The following is a 19040-nucleotide window of genomic DNA, read 5'->3' on the forward strand; positions in this document are numbered from 1 at the left end:
CCAGGATGGTTTGGATTTTTTTTCACCTTTAATAATAAACACCTTCATTTACAAATTGCATTTTGTGTTTACTTGTGTTGTCCTTGACTATTGTTTAAATTGGTTTGATGTTCCGAAACACTTAAGTGTGACAAACATGCAAAGGAACAGGAAATGAGGAAGGGGGCAAACACTTTTTCACACCACTGTATGAACCTCAGCCAGACTCTCTGTACCCCTTATACATTTTTTTTTTTTTTTTTTTTTTTTTTACTGAAAAGGCATTCCAACTGTCAGACTGATTTGAAATTTTAGTTTGAATTAGTAGAATAATCTTCCTCCAAAAGTATTACAATGGGCCGAAAAAAAAAAAAAAAAAAATGACACAAGCAAATGCTTTAATGCAAAAAAATTATGCAATTGATTTTTTCTTCATGATGACAAATAGTAAACTCTTGAAATGATGTTTAAACAGTTAAAGCAGTTTTAAACCTCTGGGCGAGTTTTTTTTCCATAAGTGCAAGGTAAAAGCATAATGTGCTAGAATGCATCGCACCTGAAAACAAAGTGTTCCAGCGATGCAATGTCACTGCTGGGGGCGCTTCCATCCTCACCCGTCTTCTTTCCGGATCTGCGCACTCCCGCTGTGTGACTGGCTGAAGCCGCGATGATGTCACCGAGGGGAGTTGCCGTTTAAGGCACAGGACTCTGAAGGAATGGGCTGAGTGGCCGTTCCTTCAAAGCACATGAACTGATGACATCTTCTGTTGCATATATAGTAAATATCTCCTAAACAGCGCACGTTTAGATGATATTTACAGTACCTATGGGTAAGCCTTATTATAGGTTTACCTATAGGTAGAAGTCAGAGATGGAAGCTTTCTTTCACTTTAAGCTACACTGATATTACTTGATATCTTCCCACTTGAATTGCACGGAACATTCATGTTTATCTTAGGAGCACAAAGTAACTACACATCTAAAGTAGGGAAGATCATTTTAATAAAGTTCCTTTTTGTTTAAACAGACTTTTTTATACATATTTTAATGGTGTCCACTGTTTTTCTTAGGTGGAAAAAGGGCGTACTCCACTCCAAGTGCCACAACAAAGGCAGCAAAGCCCCATTTAAAACCTTTGAAGATAACTTGGCCTATGGTGACAGGTTTAGCAAAGGCTCCCGAGTATCTCCAGGCTTCATTCCTGTAAATGAACAAATGTAAATAAGTCAGCAAATATAAAATAAGTAAATATACACAACTTGCACACTAGAAGCAGCCAACACATGACACCCCCCAGGTCTTATGCTGGCCATACCCGTATCGATTTTCAGACGAGAATATTCATACGAAAAATCTTTGTACATTCACTGAATGAAAGAACATCGTTTGAAAATTTCTCTTGCTTTTAACATTAAATTTTAAAATGAATGTAATTTCTGAACGAAAAACCCCAAAATTTGTCTGAAAATTTGTGTGCTCAAGAAGTTTTCTATTCTGCTCCCTCTAATTTTACAGTCAGTGTGGTCGAAAACGAATGTCGATTTGACCCCACCAACGGATTAGAAAATCAACGAACGTTCTTAAAGTAAATTTTTTTTTGAAGGACGACATTTTTGTATAGCCAGCAGGCACAGGGAGCTTTTATCAAGCCATCTGCCTATGATAAAAGAGTCATACATAATAATATATTACAGTTCTTTCTGAAAATCCACAAAAAACGGTCTTTATTTTTTTTCTTTCAATAAAAAATTTGATCTGTGTCTGATGATATTTACCAGATTCAACCTCTAATATACATATACAGTATATCTCTTCAGTCTGTTATTCTCAGAGCGGATTAGAGATTTTGCTCCCAAACTATATTTGGTTATTTATAGTTATCACTGCATACAGATATTTAAGAATAAATTGCCTTTTATTTAAATCTTTACATATTAACTAAATTATACACCACACTTTTTTTTTACGGGTATTATCCGATTAATCAAAACAACAAATCGGCCAACTAATCGATTATGAAAATAATCGTTAGTTGCAGCCCTAATGCTCACGTCAAATCACTTGCAGTAATGATGATCTTAAAGTGGAAGTAAACCCTCCTATTGCTTTCAGCCAAGGAAGCTGCCATCTTGGCCTTTGTTTAATCTTCAACTGTCATGATGCTGCACATGTGATCAGTTATGACGCCAGCAATTGGATGGTTTGACAGTTTGGTTAAGAGCACAACCAATGTGACAGTTAGCATTTCCGGCATGCCGGGAATGTAACTGTTTTTTTTTTAAACGATTAAATCGATGGGTTTACTTCCGCTTTAAGGTGGCAGGGGACACACCCAGCAGCCACTATGATCAAATTAACCCCGAAGGCTTAAAGCTAAACTCTGGGCAATTATTTTTTTTTAACCATGCAGTGGGGCTGTGCAGTGGGTTAACTGCTCATTTTGGTCTCTCAGAGAGCTTAAATATACTCATATAATACTCCAGTCCGCCCAGCGCAAGACTGGTCCCTGCGGTTCCTGCCACCCCCTGCGGTCTTGTGCTATGATCTGTTCCCGATGTCATCACGCCCATATACCCACTCTGGACTTTTCTAGAGGATCGGGTTAGTATAGATTAGTATAGACGCCGTGTTCACACCTAGACAAACTGAGTGTTAACACATGCAGTGTAGACAGCCCCACTGTCTGGGGGAAAAAAATACCTTGAGTTGGGCTATAATGTGATGGGCAGACTTACCAAAAAATAAAATAAATAAAAAACCTAAGAGGAATTTAAAAAATAATTTGAACTGTGCAGGTTACATACTACTATGGGTAATAATTGTTTAGTGGTAAGTAAACAGGAACCCTTTCCTTCAACTTTAATAAAGCCATAGTTACCTTAACCATGGATCCTTCAGACCCTTTTTTGCAAGCCTGGCCTGTACGTCTTCTAGGGGTGTTCCCTCTATTTTCCATATCCTGTAATCTGGTATGTGGAGCTTCCCATGGCCATGTCCGGGGCCTTCAGATCTATGACCCATACCTGTGTCAAGGTTTAAACAGTAAACAGATCAAAACATGCGTATAGACAAATTATATTCTCTATAGAATGTTTGTCACTAGGACAAAACAAAACTGTACATACCAATTACAATTCAAATCCGAACCAATAAGATAATTCATTTTAAAGCTGAACTTCACTCGCTCAATCAACATTGACTATTTTCTCATTCATATGCTGCTAGCATTAGTAAACAGAATGAAAGGTATAGTACATCATATTTGTTTTAAACTTTTTTTTACCTTTCTTCAGATACTTCTTGGTTTCTGGGCCTAGACACCCCCGGGGTGGGGGTTCGGGGGTTGTCAGCTAAGCACTCCCTCCAATGGATTCCAAGAAGTAAATGCTACATGAATCATCTGCCTTTACTTAGGCTACTTTCACACTGAGGTGTTTTACACTGGGGCGGCGCGATTGCAGGACAGAAAAAAAAAAAAAAAAAAAAGTACTACAAGCAGCATCTTTGGGGCGATGCAGGAGTGGTGTATACACCGCTCCTAAACAGTCTCTGACATTGAAATCAATGGGCAGCGGAGTTTTTAACCCTTTCCTCGGCCACTAGTGGGGGTTTTAAACACCCCCCCTGCTGGCAGACAAAAAGCATTGATATAACAGCGGTAAAGCGCTAAAACGAAAAAGCGCTTTACTGCTAATGCACCCCCTCCCCCCACCCCATTGTGAAAGTAGCCTTAAAGGAAAGTTCCACACATTTTTGTGTTTATTAAAAGTCAGCAGCTACAAAAACGGTAGCTGCTGACTTTTAATAGACACACACTCACCTGTCCCACGATTTAGCGGTGCACTCACCTCAGCAGTTCTCACTTTCTCCTCCCTCAGTGGCGCTGCCATCTTTACTATGGGTACCCAGCTGTGACAGCTTGAGGCTTCACAGCCAGGTGCCCACTACGCATGTGCGAGCGGTGCTGCGCTCTGTGATTGGTCCCCAAGTCTTCTAGAACCTGTCATGTGTCCCAGGAGACTTTGGGAGGGAGGGGAAAGGAGAACTTCCGTTTCCAATCGCCTAAGGCAACCAAAACGGAAGTGGCAGTAGGTATCTGTCAAAATGACGTACCCGCTCCTCTCTCCTCCTCAAAAGCTCTGTTTCACAAACAGGAGCTGGGGAGGAGGTTTTAAAGCAGAAGTTTCACTTTTGGGTGGAACTCCGCTTTAAGATGGCCACGGCTAAAAATGCCAAGACATAGATGGGTAGACGATTTGCTCTCAATATTAAAAATGAATTAAATACAGTTTTTGTTTTGTGGTGCTCAGATGCCATGTAGTTCCACCTCAAGGCCTCTGCACCAAAACCAGGGTGAATATAAATCAAGGATTTAAAAAATAAAAGAAATAAAAATTTTACTTAAAGCAGATTTTTTTGATTTTTATTAAATGTATTTTAATAGAATGATTTTGGAGTAAAATCCATATAAAATATAGTTTTGTATTTAACATACATTAATAATTTTGTTTATTCAGCCTGAAATGGAGCTTAGTTATGTAGCATGAGGCTGTATATTCTGCAATATTAAAATTTTTGGTCAACTCATTCAATGAATCCAAGCTCTGCAAGCAGAGATAACATGTACTGCATTGAAGCAGTCACACAATTTCACAGTAACCATGAGATAAAACAAAGTTCAGGAATATTCCTTTATCCCATTGTGTTGAAAATCTATGTACACTATAAACTGTATGATTGAATCAGTTCTGATATCACTGTTTTACTAACCTGACAGCTTATTATTCTAAATAGGAAACCTTCATTCTCTGTGCATATAGTAAAGATTCTAACTACCAGCAAGAATAATCCTTACATTTAAAGAGCACCTATCATTTCAGATCCATCATGGCAGTGACCGTTAGCGGGCATCCACTCACCTGCTGCTGCCACGTCCCTCCCCTTGTTGCATCACTGTCACATCACCAGCTGTCCCAATAAAGTGAATGGGACTGTCGGTGAGTCAACAGAGGGTCAGAGGAGAAGCCGCTGCAGGACAGAGATGACAGTTGCTCTTTAAAAATATGATTTAAATCGAGTTGATTTGAATCAAGCCTTATTACTAGTGATTTAAAAGCAACTTGATTTAAATCAAATCCACCTTGAAAACCCAGCGTTTTCATGTGCCCAGGTGGCACAGACGCAGCATCCGGCCCCGCTACCTGTCAAGGTTTATGACAGGCTGAAATACACTGGAGTTGAACACTGTACGACTCGCCATTGTATGCCTGGAACATAGATATTCTACATTCCGAGCATGCGTCCCTAAACGCATAGGCCCTAAGCGTGAGTACGACTTGATTTAGCTTCCAGACGCAGTGTATTTCAGCCTGTCAAAGGACTGTCTCCCAGGTGCACAAAAATACTGGAATCTGACACATAGGGGCTAACAGCCCAGTGTGCCTGAGGCCTGGCTATTACTATTTGACAAAAATTTGCTCAGTTTTGTTATACATGATATTACTACACCTCATACAGTTTTACCTCTTGCAAAGATAGTCCTGTTAAAGCATGAAGATACACAGATTGACGAGAAGCAATTTATAAGACTAAATACTGCCATCTACAGGTAAATAAAGAAAAGTGATAGCATGGTTTGATGAATTAGCAATGCCATGGACAGTTCCAGCCTTTACCATCAACTCGCCAAATGAGAGACATCATACACAGCCAGGCCACTTATGCTCTGATTCAGAGTACTAGCAGAATCCTTCCATAAGAAAAACTACAGCAACAGAACCAATACAAGCATAAATTCCACCCTGAAACCCCCCCAAGAGAAAATCTATCTCTACAAGAGGAAAAACAGCTGTGCAATTTTAATAACTACATACACTCCAGCACTAAAATGTATACAAAAAGATAATTAAAGCGCAGAAATCCATCATAATAGAGAATGAAAGAGATCTACAGACAACCCCCATGGAGCACAATCCTGTCCACTGCAGACTCCTGGAGAGTAGTAGCACTACTGCTCCCAGCATCTCCTTCACCATTCACAGGAACAGCTGCTGTGTTCGGCGAAGTCTCTGTATTGTCCATGGACCTCTCTGCAGACTTAAGATGACTGAAGTGGGACAATCTGTAAGGATTTGTATGAATACTCTGCTTAAAAGAAATGGGCTTCAGCAAGGGAGATACATGTATGAAACAGCATAAAGAGGAAGGTTTGAGTTTACTGCTTGAGTATATTTAACTAACACTTTAATCCGCTTTTTATCTTTGCTGATAAGATTGCTCTGAGGACTGTTCTTTAAAAACGTATATAACAAAACAGAGATGAGATATTTGGATGCAGCAGTAAGATGCTCAATTAGAGCTTTTATGCCGCATACACACGAGCGGAATGTCCGGCAGAAAAGTCAGACGGGAGTTTTTCATCGTATATTCCGATCGTGTGTATGCCCCCATCAGACTTTTTACATCGAAAATTCCGACAGACCTAGAAATAGAACATGTTTTAAATCTTTTCGACTGAACAAATTCCTATTGGGAAAACCGCTCGTCTGTATGCTGTTTCGACGGACCAAAAACTATGCATGTTCTGAAGCAAGTACGAGACGGAGGCTATTGAACTTCCTTTTGCTAGTTCCGTTGTATCTGTTGTACATCACTGCGGTCTTGACGGTCGGACTTTGGTATGATCGTGTGTACGCAAGACAGTTTCAGTGGAATTCTGTCGGAAAAACCTTCAGAGTTTATTCCGACAGGAAAAATGGTCGTGTGTACAGGCATAAGTTTAAAGTGGGAGTAAACCCAGTTTCAAAAAACACTTACATTCCCGGCATGCCGGAAATGCTAACTTTCACATTGGTTGTGCTCTCAACCAAACTTTCAAACCATCTAATGGCTGGTTTCATAACTGATCACATGTGCAGCATTATGGCAGTTGAAGAATCATTAGAGGCCAAGATGGCAGCTTCCTTGACTGAAAATTATAGGAGGGTTTACTTCCACTTTAAGGGTCCTTTCACACGGGGCGGATCAGTGGTGATCCGCCCCGTGGATATCAGCTTGCTCAGCGGGGATCGCTCTGCCGATCCCCGCTGAGCAGGAAGATGACAGGTCCATCTCTGCACACTGTGCAGGGATGGACCTGTCACAGCGCCGTGCTCCCCTATGGGAGATCGGGTGACGACGGACCGCAGTGTCCGTCGTCACCCGATCCAATGACGGATGGAAAAATAGGTTTTTCCTCCGTCACACTTTTTTCGGATTGGAGCAGGTCGGATGTCAGTGGACATGTCACCGCTGACATCTGACGCTCCATAGAGCTCTATGGAGCATCCGTTCAGGTCTGCCTGAAAAACTGACAGGCGGGCCTGAACGGAACGGTAGTGTGAAAGGGGCCTAAAGCTACTATAAAAGCTGTTGCTACTATTGCCTGTTTTGCTTTATCTTGCACTCACCTGTCTGCTCTTGTTTGCTCTATGGACTGAATTGTAAAGCTGATAAAGCTTATACAAACATATATAGATTGCTGCATACACACCATTACTGGTGAGGACGCTGGTGCAGTCTCTTCGACGCTTCTCCAGTTGAGCTAATATAACGATTGAAATCACCCATCGCCGCTGCTGCAGAGTTGAAAGTCCTTGCAGCTAGCATTCTGGCTACACAGCTAAAAACAACCTGCACTTTTTCCATATAGTTTGGCATCACTATTATGTTGAGTTACTCCAGCTGATATTGTCATCAGAGTGCCGTCTCCTATCTGATATATAGTTTGGACATCTCTATGGTACCACCTCTCAGTGGGCTGAATGGGAAACGTGAAGTGGACTATAGTCTGCTACGGCCCGTGCAAAGACATGTTGCATCAACAAGCAGCAAAATTGAACTCTTAAATGCACAATCTATTACAAACAAATCCTGCCTCATGTATGACCATATCCTGGATAAATGTCTGGACTATATGTGCATTACAGAGGCCTGGCACCAACCAAATACTTTTTCCTCTTTAAATGAGAGCTGTCCCCAAGGATATAGCTACCTCCAAAACTCTTGCAACACAGGGAGTGGTGGGGGCCTGTCAGTCATTTATTTTTCTCCACTTTGAGGACGGGTTTACACTGGTGTGACAAACGCTACGATAGTGGGAGCTCATGTCGCATGACATGTGAAAAATCAATGTTTCCCTATGGGAGCCATCCATGGGAGCCAGCCATTAACTGGTCCGACTTTGAAAATGCTCCCTGCCTTACTTTGGTCCAACTTTGATCCTACTTCGGCCATTGAAGTCGGATCAAAGTCGGATCAAAGTCGGATCGCCGTCTTGCCTGATCCAACTTTGGCATGCGATTTGTGCTCTGATGATCTTGAGGGGGAAGTCCACGCCAAATTTTAAATAAAATTACGGCATGGGTTGCCCCTCCAAGGGCATACCAGGCCCTTCGGTCTGATGTGGATTTTAAGGGGAACCACCACACCGAAAAAACGGTGTGGGGCCCCCCTCCAAAATCCATACCAGACCCTTACTCGAGCACGTAGCCCGGCCAATCAGGATAGGGGGTGGGGATGAGAGAGCGCCCCCCCCCTGAACCGTAGCAGGCCGCATGCTCTAAACATGGGGGGTTGGGTGCTTTAGGGCAGGGGGGCGCCCTGCAGGCCCCCCCCACCCCAAAGCACCTTGCACCCATGTTGATGAGGACAAGGGCCTCTTCCCGACAACCCTGACCGTTGGATGTCAGGGTCTGTGGGCGTGGTGCTTATCGGAATCCGGGAGCCCCTTTTAATAAGGGGGCCCCAGATCCCGGCCCCCCGACCTATGTGAATGAGTATGGGGCACATCTTACCCCTACCCATTCATCTGGGGGGGGGGGGGGGGGAGGGGGGAGTGTCAATTTAAAAAAAAAGTAATTTATTATTAGGCAGCTCCGGGGGTCTCTTTCAACTTCTTCTGCTAGGCTCCTCTGCTATCTTCTGCTAGCTTTGGCCCAGTCTTCTCCATCGTCTTCTCCCAATGTTAATACAACGCCCTCTCCTGCTTTAATGCCGTGTGTGCAATGACTTACATAGGCATGAGGCGTGGTCACCGGCGCATGATGGGGTGGTGACATCATAAGGGGTGGGGTGGTCACCCGATGACATCACCTGGTGACCACGCCCCATGCCTATATAAGTTGTTGGGCACCGCGCACACTGCATTACAGTGGGAGAGAACATCTTGACATCGGAAGAAGAGAAGAGAGAAGAAGACGACAGAGAAGACCGGGCCAACGCTAGTAAAAGAGCGGCAAAAGAGCGGAAGATTGCGGAAGAGCCCATCAGAAAACACTGGAGAGCAGGAGAAGAGGTCGGAGAGCATGGAGAAGTCAGAAGAGACACCCGAAGCTGCCTAATAAAATTACTTTAAAAACCTGATAGTGCGCTTTTTTTTTTATTGACACCTTTTTCCCCCCAGGTGAATGGGTAGGGGTACAATATACCCCATACTCATTCACATAGGGCGGGGGGCTGGGATATGGGGCCCCCTTATTAAAGGGGGCTCCCGGGTTTTCGATAAGCCCCTGACAAACAACAGCCAGGGTTGTCGGGAAGAGGCCCTTGTCCTCTTCAACATGGGGACAAGGTGCTTTGGGGTGGGGGCCCGCAGTGTACCCCCCTGCCCCAAAGTACCCACCCCCCATGTTGAGGGCATGCAGCCTGGTACAGTTCAGGACGAGTGTCGTGTCGCACCAGTGTAAACCCGGCCTAGACCATCTTCTTAAACCAAAATCCCCTCCACTTATTGCCCTTACAGAAGGGCAGTGCATATATTCACACTGCCTTTTCTGGTCCTCCCACCCAAATTGTTCCCCCAACATATATCATCTCCCAACCCCTAAATCCTAACGACACTGGCCCTGACAAAGGAGGAGGTTTAAATAGCCCTCTCAGGCTCCTCCTACAAATACAGGCTAAGGCCAGCCTTTCAACTTATCCCTTGCTCTGGCCGGTTCCAGCACGGTTCTCTTCTACTCAAAGCTCCGGGCCGTGGGCAGTCCCTTAGCATCATCACATACAATGCAGGGCTATTAAAGTCTCACTCAGGGCAAAAGCACATTTTTAACTATACCTCCCCTCACCCATCTCTAACCTATCCAGTGCTTTTTTTTTTTAACCCCCTTAACTGATAAAAGTACTTACCTAGGCTCCCAGTCCAGGTCCTTCCCTGCTGCTCCTTTTCAGAGCAGGGGGATCAATGATACTGCATTGCGATGTCACCAAGAGACCACCAGTCCCCTACTGTCCCCCTGAAATTAGGTCCTCCTCTTCTCTCTGAGAGGTCCACAGCAGTGGCCATTTAAGAGGAAGTATCCTGGTCTCACAAGCAGTGATGTGGACACCCAAAGAAGGACCCTTCCAGGAAGTAAACAGAAGAGGAGAAGACTCAGGCAAGGTGGTGCCACGTGATTGCGGGTTCAGGCGAGTTAAAAAGGGCATTTGGGGTGGTCAATTCATTTTTCTTCCAGAGAATGGCTTTAACCCTACGTTGTATGTGGAGGCGGCGAACATGCAACTGCAACTGGGAGCACCTTAGAGAGGTGACAGCACTGGAATGGATACATGGATGGAGGGACCCTTCCAGATCCAGGGGTAAGGTAAGCAAGACACCTCATCCCTGTACCTGTAGGCCAAACAAGCATTTAAACCTTGCAGTGCAGGGTGGCCCACTGGAAGGGTAGATTTTGTCAAATTTCAGGAGTTCGGCTTCACATCAGTATTAAACCCAAATGCAAACATTTCTAGCTTATCAAATCTTAGATGTGAAGGCTGCATTCGTTTTCTCTCTTATTTTAACCTGGTGATCCAGACTGGAAGTCGGTTATTTTTCAACAGAACAAGCTGTCCGGCAGATATAGCAGTTAGAAGACACCACCATTTAACACTGGCAGGGGAGCTTACAATAACCAGATTTTATGCAAAACCTTTATCCTAAAAGATAAAAAGTGTTGGTATAATTGCAGGTGTGATCTGCTAATATCTAACATTCCCCTCCCTCTAGACTGACAACACTGCTACCAAAAAGTTGCCCCCTGTGCTCTTTTATCCGTAGTGGGGGCGTTCTAATACAGGAGTTGTATTAGGTCCCTTTCACACTACCGTTCCATTCAGGCCTGCCTGTCAGTTTTTCAGGCGGACCTGAACAGATGCTCCATAGAGCTCTATGGAGCGTCGGATGTCAGCGGTGACATGTCCGCTGTAGAGCTGCCACGACGGGTCAACGTAATCGATTACGTCGACTACAAAAATACGTTGATGTGCGTGCAGGGCGTCGATGCGTCAGTATCTCTCAGTATCTCCCCCTCTCCTCCGTGCTGCCGTCCCCTTCTCCTCTCCCCCTCCGTGCCGCCGCCCCCCCTCTCTTCTCACCCTCCGTTTAATAATAATAAAAAAACAAAAACACACTGACACTGTCCCCTTATGTACTTATTTTTTGTAAGGTTATCCAAAGGATTAATTAGCTAAACAAAAAAACAAAAACAAAAAAAACCCACTAGATGCATTTAAAAAAAAAAAAAAAAAAAAAAATTATCGGATAGTCGTTGACTAATCCAAAAAATAATCAATAGATTAGTCGACAGACAAATTAATCGTTAGTTGCAGCTCTAGTCCGCTGACATCCGACCCGCTCCGAAAAAGTTTGACGGAGGAAAAAGCTATTTTTCCATCTGTAATCGGATCGGATCGGGTGACGACGGACACTGCGGTCCGTCGTCACCCGATCTCCCATAGGGGAGAGCGGCGCTGTGACAGGTCCGTCCCTGCGCAGTGTGCAGAGACGGACCTGTCATCTTCCTGCTCAGCGGGGATCAGTGGAGCGATCTCCGCTGAGCAAGCGGATATCCACGGGGCGGGTCACCACTGATCCGCCCCGTGTGAAAGGACCCTTATTGGCCAGATCGCTGGTGAAAACAGAGTTAAGAAAAGCCTACAAAAATAAAATTGATGCAGCCACCACATCTAATGATTGCTAAGATGCAATATATTACATTTTGGATTTATTTAGACTTTATTGCAGGTATAAAATACACCATGAAATGTATTTTTAAAAACAATTAGTGTAGGTACGTGAATTTGACCTTGTATCAGCTTTGCAGGATCTGTACAGCAGGGCTGGAGTGTGAGAGGAAGAAGCAGCACAAGCTATCATCCAGTTCATGTGCTGACATGAGGCATGGTGATAGGAGGAGAGGACAGAGAGGTGAGCCCCATGATTATTCTGCTTGTCCTTTCACTGTCCAGTATAACCTGGGTACAGAGGGCATCTAGTGGCAGAAAAAGAGTACTGCATGTGAAATCTTTTGATTGAAGGCGAAGGCTGCAGTAAAAGCTGGTTTTAGTATTTTATCTCATAATAGTTTATCCTTTTTTGACTGGAGATCTAATTGGCTGCCATGAACAATTATTTTCTGTAAGCCCACTTTTCATACATTAGAATGTAGCTGTTCTCAACCCACTGCTTTCTTGTTTTGTTTTCCTTTTGTAAAAAATTTGAAATCCCATGACAGTCAGACTCATGCTATAGAAAACCGAAGCTTACAAACGAGTCCAGCCCACACATCAACCTTATATTTCCTTTACCGAAGGAATGAATCCCTCTTCTCACCTGCAGTCACAGCCTCCGTAGCAGGACCACTTCTTGCAGAACGGAACCGGAAACGGGTATCAATGAAGGACGGATGTCAGAGTAACCTTGTGAGCTCCTTAATTTATAAATAAAGTTATCGAGTAAAAAAAAAAAAAATCTCCAAAGCCATTTACTACAGAATGACCTCTTCCAAAGCCATTGTCTAATCAGCGGTGAGTATACCGAAACGAGGCTTAGAACGCAAACAGCTGTCCCTGCTTCCGCGGTGACGTGTGCCCCGAGCAGCACACCAATCAGGGCGGCGCTTGCTTGTGCAGCGGCGTTGTCCTATGGCAGGTGGCGTTGGTGCTGTGCTGCAGCTTGTCAGGAAGAAGAGCTGGAGGGGAGACATGACCGGGGCTCCGGGAGAGGAGGAGGAGTGAGCAGAACCGAGCGGGGGCGGCTGTGGCGGAGGAGCTCATGTCATTAAAGCAGGTGAATGAATGAAAGGCTTGTGGAAGGGAAGGGAATGGGGTTTCCCGGACGAGGAGAGAAGGAAGGAGGAGGGGGTTCCCCTCACACTCACCTCTGCAGCACACGTCAGTGGACAGCCGTGCAGCCCAGACAGTCCTCCGTGTGTCAGGAGTGTGAGCACAGGGGGGAAGTCTGCACACCAGGCTGTGTCATCAATGTCATCTCTGGCCATAGCCATCTATAGAAACATAGACACTCCATTCATTTCAGTGCATTGCCATTCATCTCATTGGAAAACCTTTTCACATTGGTTGGTAATGTAGGATCTCTCTCATCTCATCCTGATCTTTGTTTTTCTGACCTGTCTATGACCACTAATACACTAAAGCTGGCCATACACGGGTCCACAGACTACTGGATCCGATGAATTTAGATCAGCGTGTGGTAGGGTTGTCACCTCATCCCTTTAAAAGGTTCCGTGGCTGATTAAGGTGATGATTAAACTTATGGTGCCTTATCTGCATTGAATCGGCCTCAGAACCTGTGTAATTCATATGTTAGGGATGAGGTGGCAACCCTAGTCTGGCCGTCTCTGCTTGACACAAGTGGTTCGTTTCAGGGACTTCTGCTGAAGGGTCTTGTTGGGGGTCTTGTTGGGACTCCCCCCCCCCCCCCCCTCAATCGGCAGCTCCAGCCTATCAATTGCAGCCGCTGGTCAGTGTATTCTGACAGCACGGGGTCCCACTGTCAGAATACATTGGCTGATGGGGGGGGGGGGGGAGAAGTTCTTCCATCCATCTAATTTGTGTGCCGCTGATTGAATGGAAAAAAGAATACTTCCACTGCTCACATAATACTAGCTTACAGTCATGTCATTGTTCACTTTAAATACTGCATCATTAAAGACTAGTTTTATTTGTTGTGTTCTTATTCTCACGGGAGTTGATTTGCTACAACTGGAGAGTGCAAAATCTGGTGCAGCTCTGCATTGTAGCCAATCAGCTTCTAACTTCACCTTGTTCAATTAAAGTGGATGTAAACCTTTATATACCTAATGAAGTGAACAGCCTCAGATGATACAGAGATGAAACAAATCTCCCTACATATGTTTTACATGTATATCTTGAGTCTTCCTCCTTTACATAGGCAGAGGAATGAAGATACTTGCAGAGCTGTGTTGTGAATAGACAAGCTCTCTGCTTATATTTTGCTAAGTTCCATCCCTGACACAAATTTCCAGCTGCTTTTTCCATGTTTGAGAACTTGTCAGAAGCTATCATGCTGATTAGGGATGAGCTCAGGCGTGCTCACATGGTCCACGTGCAGAGCCCTCCAGGAAGTCAGTGCAGCGCTAATCACAGACAGTGAGACATTGCCGATCTCTGCAGCCGTGCAGCGGGGCAATGTCTCACTGCCTGTGATTAGCGCAGCGCTGCACCGACTTCCTAGCGGGCTTTGCACGTTGCCCATTCAAACACGCCTGAGCTCATCCCTAATGCTGATAACAGAGGAATGGAGCAGCAGACATACATGGGACTTAGTGCTTTGGAGAGAGATCATTAAACACTACAGATATATGTACCTAGGTCAAATTTAATGAATCTGGTTTACATCCACTTTAAGCTTTGACCCCCCAAAAAAAACCTAGAAGCTGATTGGTTTCTGTGCAAAACTGCACCAGATTTTGCACACTCCAGTTTTAGTAAATCAACCCCACTGTTTGTAAGATCCTCTTTTAATCGATAGTAAACCGCAAAAAAATAAAATAAAAAAATAAAAATAAATAAAAAAACACTGCAAAACAATGAGATAATGTGCTAACACGCATCGCATACTAGCACATTATAAAATACTCATCTTAGAACAAAGTCCTTCCAGCAGCGCCTGCTCATTGCTGAGAGGGATGACCTCTTCAAACTTTGGTGCTGTGACGTCACTCCCATGCATGCGCCCTTTTGTTCTGGCAAGAAGCTCATGCACCACTGACATCAGCTGCTGCATGAAGGGTGAATATCTCCTAAATGGCACACGTTTAGGAGATATTCATTTTACCTGTAGGTAAAAATAACAGAGTGGGGTTTACAACTGCTTTAAAATCTAAGTTTAACTTTGGGGAAAATAAATAAATATAATGCACATATTTTTGCAGAATTTTTTTTATTTTTTTACTTTTTCCCCATGGAGTCTGCAAAGCATTGCACCCTCAGTCAGCAGATCAGGCTCCTGCAAACACTCCAGCTTTCTTGCCTGTACCTCTGTCCAGGCTTCTGTTATAAATCTGAAGGAAGTGTTAATAAATTACAACGGCACTCACCAGCACCCTACTAGTTCTCTGACAACTTCACACCATCTGCTGTGGTGGCAGACAAGACTTACAGTGACTTCATTCACAGATTGTTGTAAATGAATGATGTGGCTGTGCAGGTGGAGTCCTGCACAGCCACACTGATTTTAAAAAGTAACGGTGGATGTGGGGAGGGGATCCCTGGAGAGCGGTTCTGGAATATTTTACACCCTAAATACAGGTGTACATGCTCCAAAAGGTGAACTTAGCCCTTAAAGTGACATTGTGTTTTTTATGTTTAAAAATAACAAACATGTTATACTTACCTGCTTTGTGTAATAGTTTTGCACAGAGCAGCCCCAATTCTCCTCTTCTGGGGTTCCCTGCCAGCGCTTTTGCCCCCACAGCAAGCAGCTTGCTATGGGGGCAGCCGAGCCGCTGCTCTGTGTGTCCATTTAGACATGGAGCTGTGGCTTGGCCTCACCCCCTCTCTCCTTATTGGCTCACTGACGTTGATTGACAGCAGCAGGCACCAATGGCACCAGTCAGGAGGGAGAGTCTTGGGCAGACGAGGTTCCCTTGCAACATCGCTGGATGGAGATGGGGCTGCTACACACAGATTTTTTGTATCTTAATGCATTAGGATAAAAAACTTTTGCCTTTAGAACCACTTTAAATTTGTTGATTTACTTGGGGCTTGTTCACACAATCTGTGTTGAGCTGCACAGATCTATGTTGGGACACATAGAAGACAACTGTTTCCTATGTTCCCTGTTCACGCCATAACAGTGTGGTGTGGTGAGGTGCATAGAAAATGTATACATGCTGCTTTTTTAATCGGGGCAACTCACCTTACCACATGTCTTACTAATGTGCTGCAGTGCATAGACTTGAAAGAGTTGTCATTTAATAAAATTCCAATAAAGTTTTCTAAAAAAAAAAAGTAAACCATGTGACGCAACCATGTGTAAAACTTTCCCAACATAGTGGACACCAACTCATAGCATTTTAACATGTGGGCTATTGTGGATGATCCCCAAGCCCCCTCACTTACCTGAGTGTTTTGTCTTGTGATTACTGAAGTATGAAAAAGGATGCCATTTTTCTCAATGGGCCCGTTCACACTTCACACCTAAACGTGGTGTTGCTGTCGCCTTTCATTTGACTTTTAAGAAAGTCCATGAGCTTCTTCGGGGCCCAAAAATCACTTAATATTTTTCAGGCTCTCCCATTTAAAAGTCCAAGGCCAAAAATGCGCAAATCTACTCCTGCACTACAAGTCTCCTGCACAAACACAAATAAAAAAAAAAACATACATGTTGACTTCCTTTCTTTAATTAAATCTGGCTAAAATCCTTTTTTTTCGATGAGCTGTAAAGTCTTTTTTCTGTATGTACATTTCTCCTGACACCAGTACTGCAGCTTAGATATGTTCTGGCACTGGGGTGCCTTTTCTCCATGTGTATGTGTTCAGCACCATGGCTTAAAGCCTCGTACACACGATCGGATTGTTACACACAGAGCGTCAGACTTTTGTCCGAAGGGCATGTGCCAGGAACTTGTTTTGCATACTAACGGCACACAATTGTTGGCCAACAAACATGAATGTAGTGACATACTATGTGGAATTTCAGCTCTTGAGCGCCACCCTTTGGGCACCTTCTGTTAATGTTGTGTTTGGGGACATTGGTTCCAAGCATACGTGTTTGTACTTTGGACTTTTGTGTGACGGACTTTTGTACACCTTCCATTGAATGTGATTATCTGTGAGGAGAATTTACTAAGATGAGCAGAGAGAATATGGATCAGCTGTACATGGCAGGCAACCAATCGGCTTCTAGTTTTTATTTTCAAAGCATAGCTAAACAAGCAGAAGATAGAAGATGATTGGTTACTACGCACAGCTGCTCTAGATTTGTCTCTTCCTGTTTTAGTAATTTCCTCCTCAGTGTGCTTTGACATTTAGGGTTCTGATTGAGATGAGCAAGCAGTCAAGGCATATGCAAATACTAAGTTGTAGTTTTATTCCTGCTTTGGCTAGCTTGGGCTTCTAGTTGGACAAAAACTGAAAATATAAATGAGTGTCACTGAAAATATACAATGTATGAAATATATTAAATGAGTCTTAAAGCTGATCTTCACTGCATTTGCACAAACCAAAAACACTGTTTAGCTCGTTTTTAATATTCAAAGCAAACTCCCCCCATCCATCCATCCATCCATCCACATCTCTATGCTTTCATTTGTTGATCAATCACTTTGAGAAACGGCCCCCAGCATTTTTGACCTTGGGAATCTCGAGTAAGGGCAAATGATTCATATAGCATTTACTTCCTGGAATCCATCTGCCCTTAGCTCAGGCCTGCATGCAGGAGAGTGTGCTTACCTGAGAAAACTCCTCATCCTCTCCTAAAGGCTCCTGGAATGGATGACATCATTTGCCTAGGCAAAAAACAGGATGTAGCTGAAGAAATGTAAAAAAATAAAATAAAAAATTAACAAGTAAATACGGTATACTTTCCTATCTATTTACTAATGCTGGATCATGAGGATTAAAAATAATCAATGTTCATTGGGAGAGTGAAGTTCCAGTTTAATTTGAATAATAATGCCATTATTTGCTGTGGAATCACCTTTTTCAAATGGAAACCTTATGAGGATCCTTTTGGATAAAAGTTCCAGTGAGAAATTTGTGCAGTGATTGAAAATCAAAATCAATTTATTGATAGAGGATGGATTTATTTTTATGGAATGTTCTACTGAGTCAAAGTAAATCGCACCAGCAAACACTGCCTGTCTTTCAACAGATGCTGTGTACTTCCAGGATGGCTAACGCGTTATATTGAAAGGTAAGCATTGATGCGTGTTGCCCTCTGCATGGCTATATTTATGACATTCATGTACTGTACATTCAGACTCCAATCTGGAGGAAGTCCTATTTTATCGATTTTTTTTTTTATTTTTTTATTTTTTTTTGTAATTTAAATTTGTCAAGTGATACTTTAGGCATGTCATCACTAGTCTTATGTTGGCAGATTGTCACTGGAAAGTATACATGCTTAATGATCTGTTTTGAGCATTGTTTGTATTGGTTTGGGTTATGTCCTTCATTGTCCTTGTGGAGGAGTATAGTGATGCAAGTGAGCAAAGAACATCTACTTTAGAAATAAGAGAAGACCTTGATATAACCGAGTAAAGCTGTATCAGGGATCTATACCTAGCAGGTTTATTAAGCTTAAATGCTGGCATGTGTAAGAGTTTTTTTAGATTTAGCAGGAACACTTTGCTGATGTATAAAGATTGGATTAAAGTGGATATGTATTGCACACAATTTTGTCTTTTATAAATGACTTTCGAAAAAGCTAATTTATGTGCAAAGTTTCTGTCTTATTTCAGTATTTTTCATTCAAACTAACCTTTAGTTTGACTTGTCAGAGCTCTCCCATCTTAATTGTGGGCATGTGAAGCCCACTACTGCCTTCTGGGATAAGGTGCTGCTGGAGACCCAGTATGCACTTCCCGATCTTGCGCATGCACGTAAAACATGTAACGAGGCGCATGGGTTGTTTCGGGTTGCTGTCACACTTGTGGTGGCGGAGGAAGGTCCCGCTCTGTTGTAATGGCAACCTAATATATCAATCTAGTTCCCTGACTCCTGGGAATGATGACGCACGTCTCCCAGGAGCCGCAGGATATGAGGTACATCGCCGC

The 19040-nt window shown here is 43.4% G+C and overlaps 2 protein-coding genes across 4 annotated transcripts in view; one reads left to right on the forward strand and one right to left on the reverse strand.

Moving 5' to 3' along the window:
* Positions 1–959: 959 nt before the first annotated feature.
* Positions 960–12759, reverse strand: NDUFB3 (NADH:ubiquinone oxidoreductase subunit B3). The gene is made up of 3 exons (XM_077448634.1): positions 12611–12759; positions 2858–3002; positions 960–1180 (listed from the first exon to the last, which is right to left on the reverse strand). The coding sequence occupies exons 2-3, from the start codon at positions 2998–3000 to the stop codon at positions 1024–1026; spliced, it is 300 nt and encodes a 99-aa protein (XP_077304760.1). The 5' UTR covers positions 3001–3002; positions 12611–12759; the 3' UTR covers positions 960–1023.
* Positions 12760–12817: 58 nt separating this feature from the next.
* The window catches only part of HYCC2 (hyccin PI4KA lipid kinase complex subunit 2), a 216346-nt gene continuing 210123 nt past the window's right edge, over positions 12818–19040 (forward strand). The window contains exons 1-2 of one of the 3 annotated variants that reach the window (XM_077448633.1): positions 12818–13066; positions 18137–18178. The gene's annotated coding sequence lies outside the window, so the exon portion shown is untranslated. The remainder of the gene's footprint in view (positions 13067–18136; positions 18179–19040) is intronic. The other 2 variants (XM_077448631.1, XM_077448632.1) reach the window with 2 other exon arrangements.

This window comes from Lithobates pipiens, unplaced genomic scaffold (genome assembly GCF_037356315.1).
Source record: "Lithobates pipiens isolate NorthernLeopardFrog02 unplaced genomic scaffold, aLitPip1_a1.2 Scaffold_22, whole genome shotgun sequence".
Classification (NCBI taxonomy): Eukaryota; Metazoa; Chordata; class Amphibia; order Anura; family Ranidae; genus Lithobates; species Lithobates pipiens.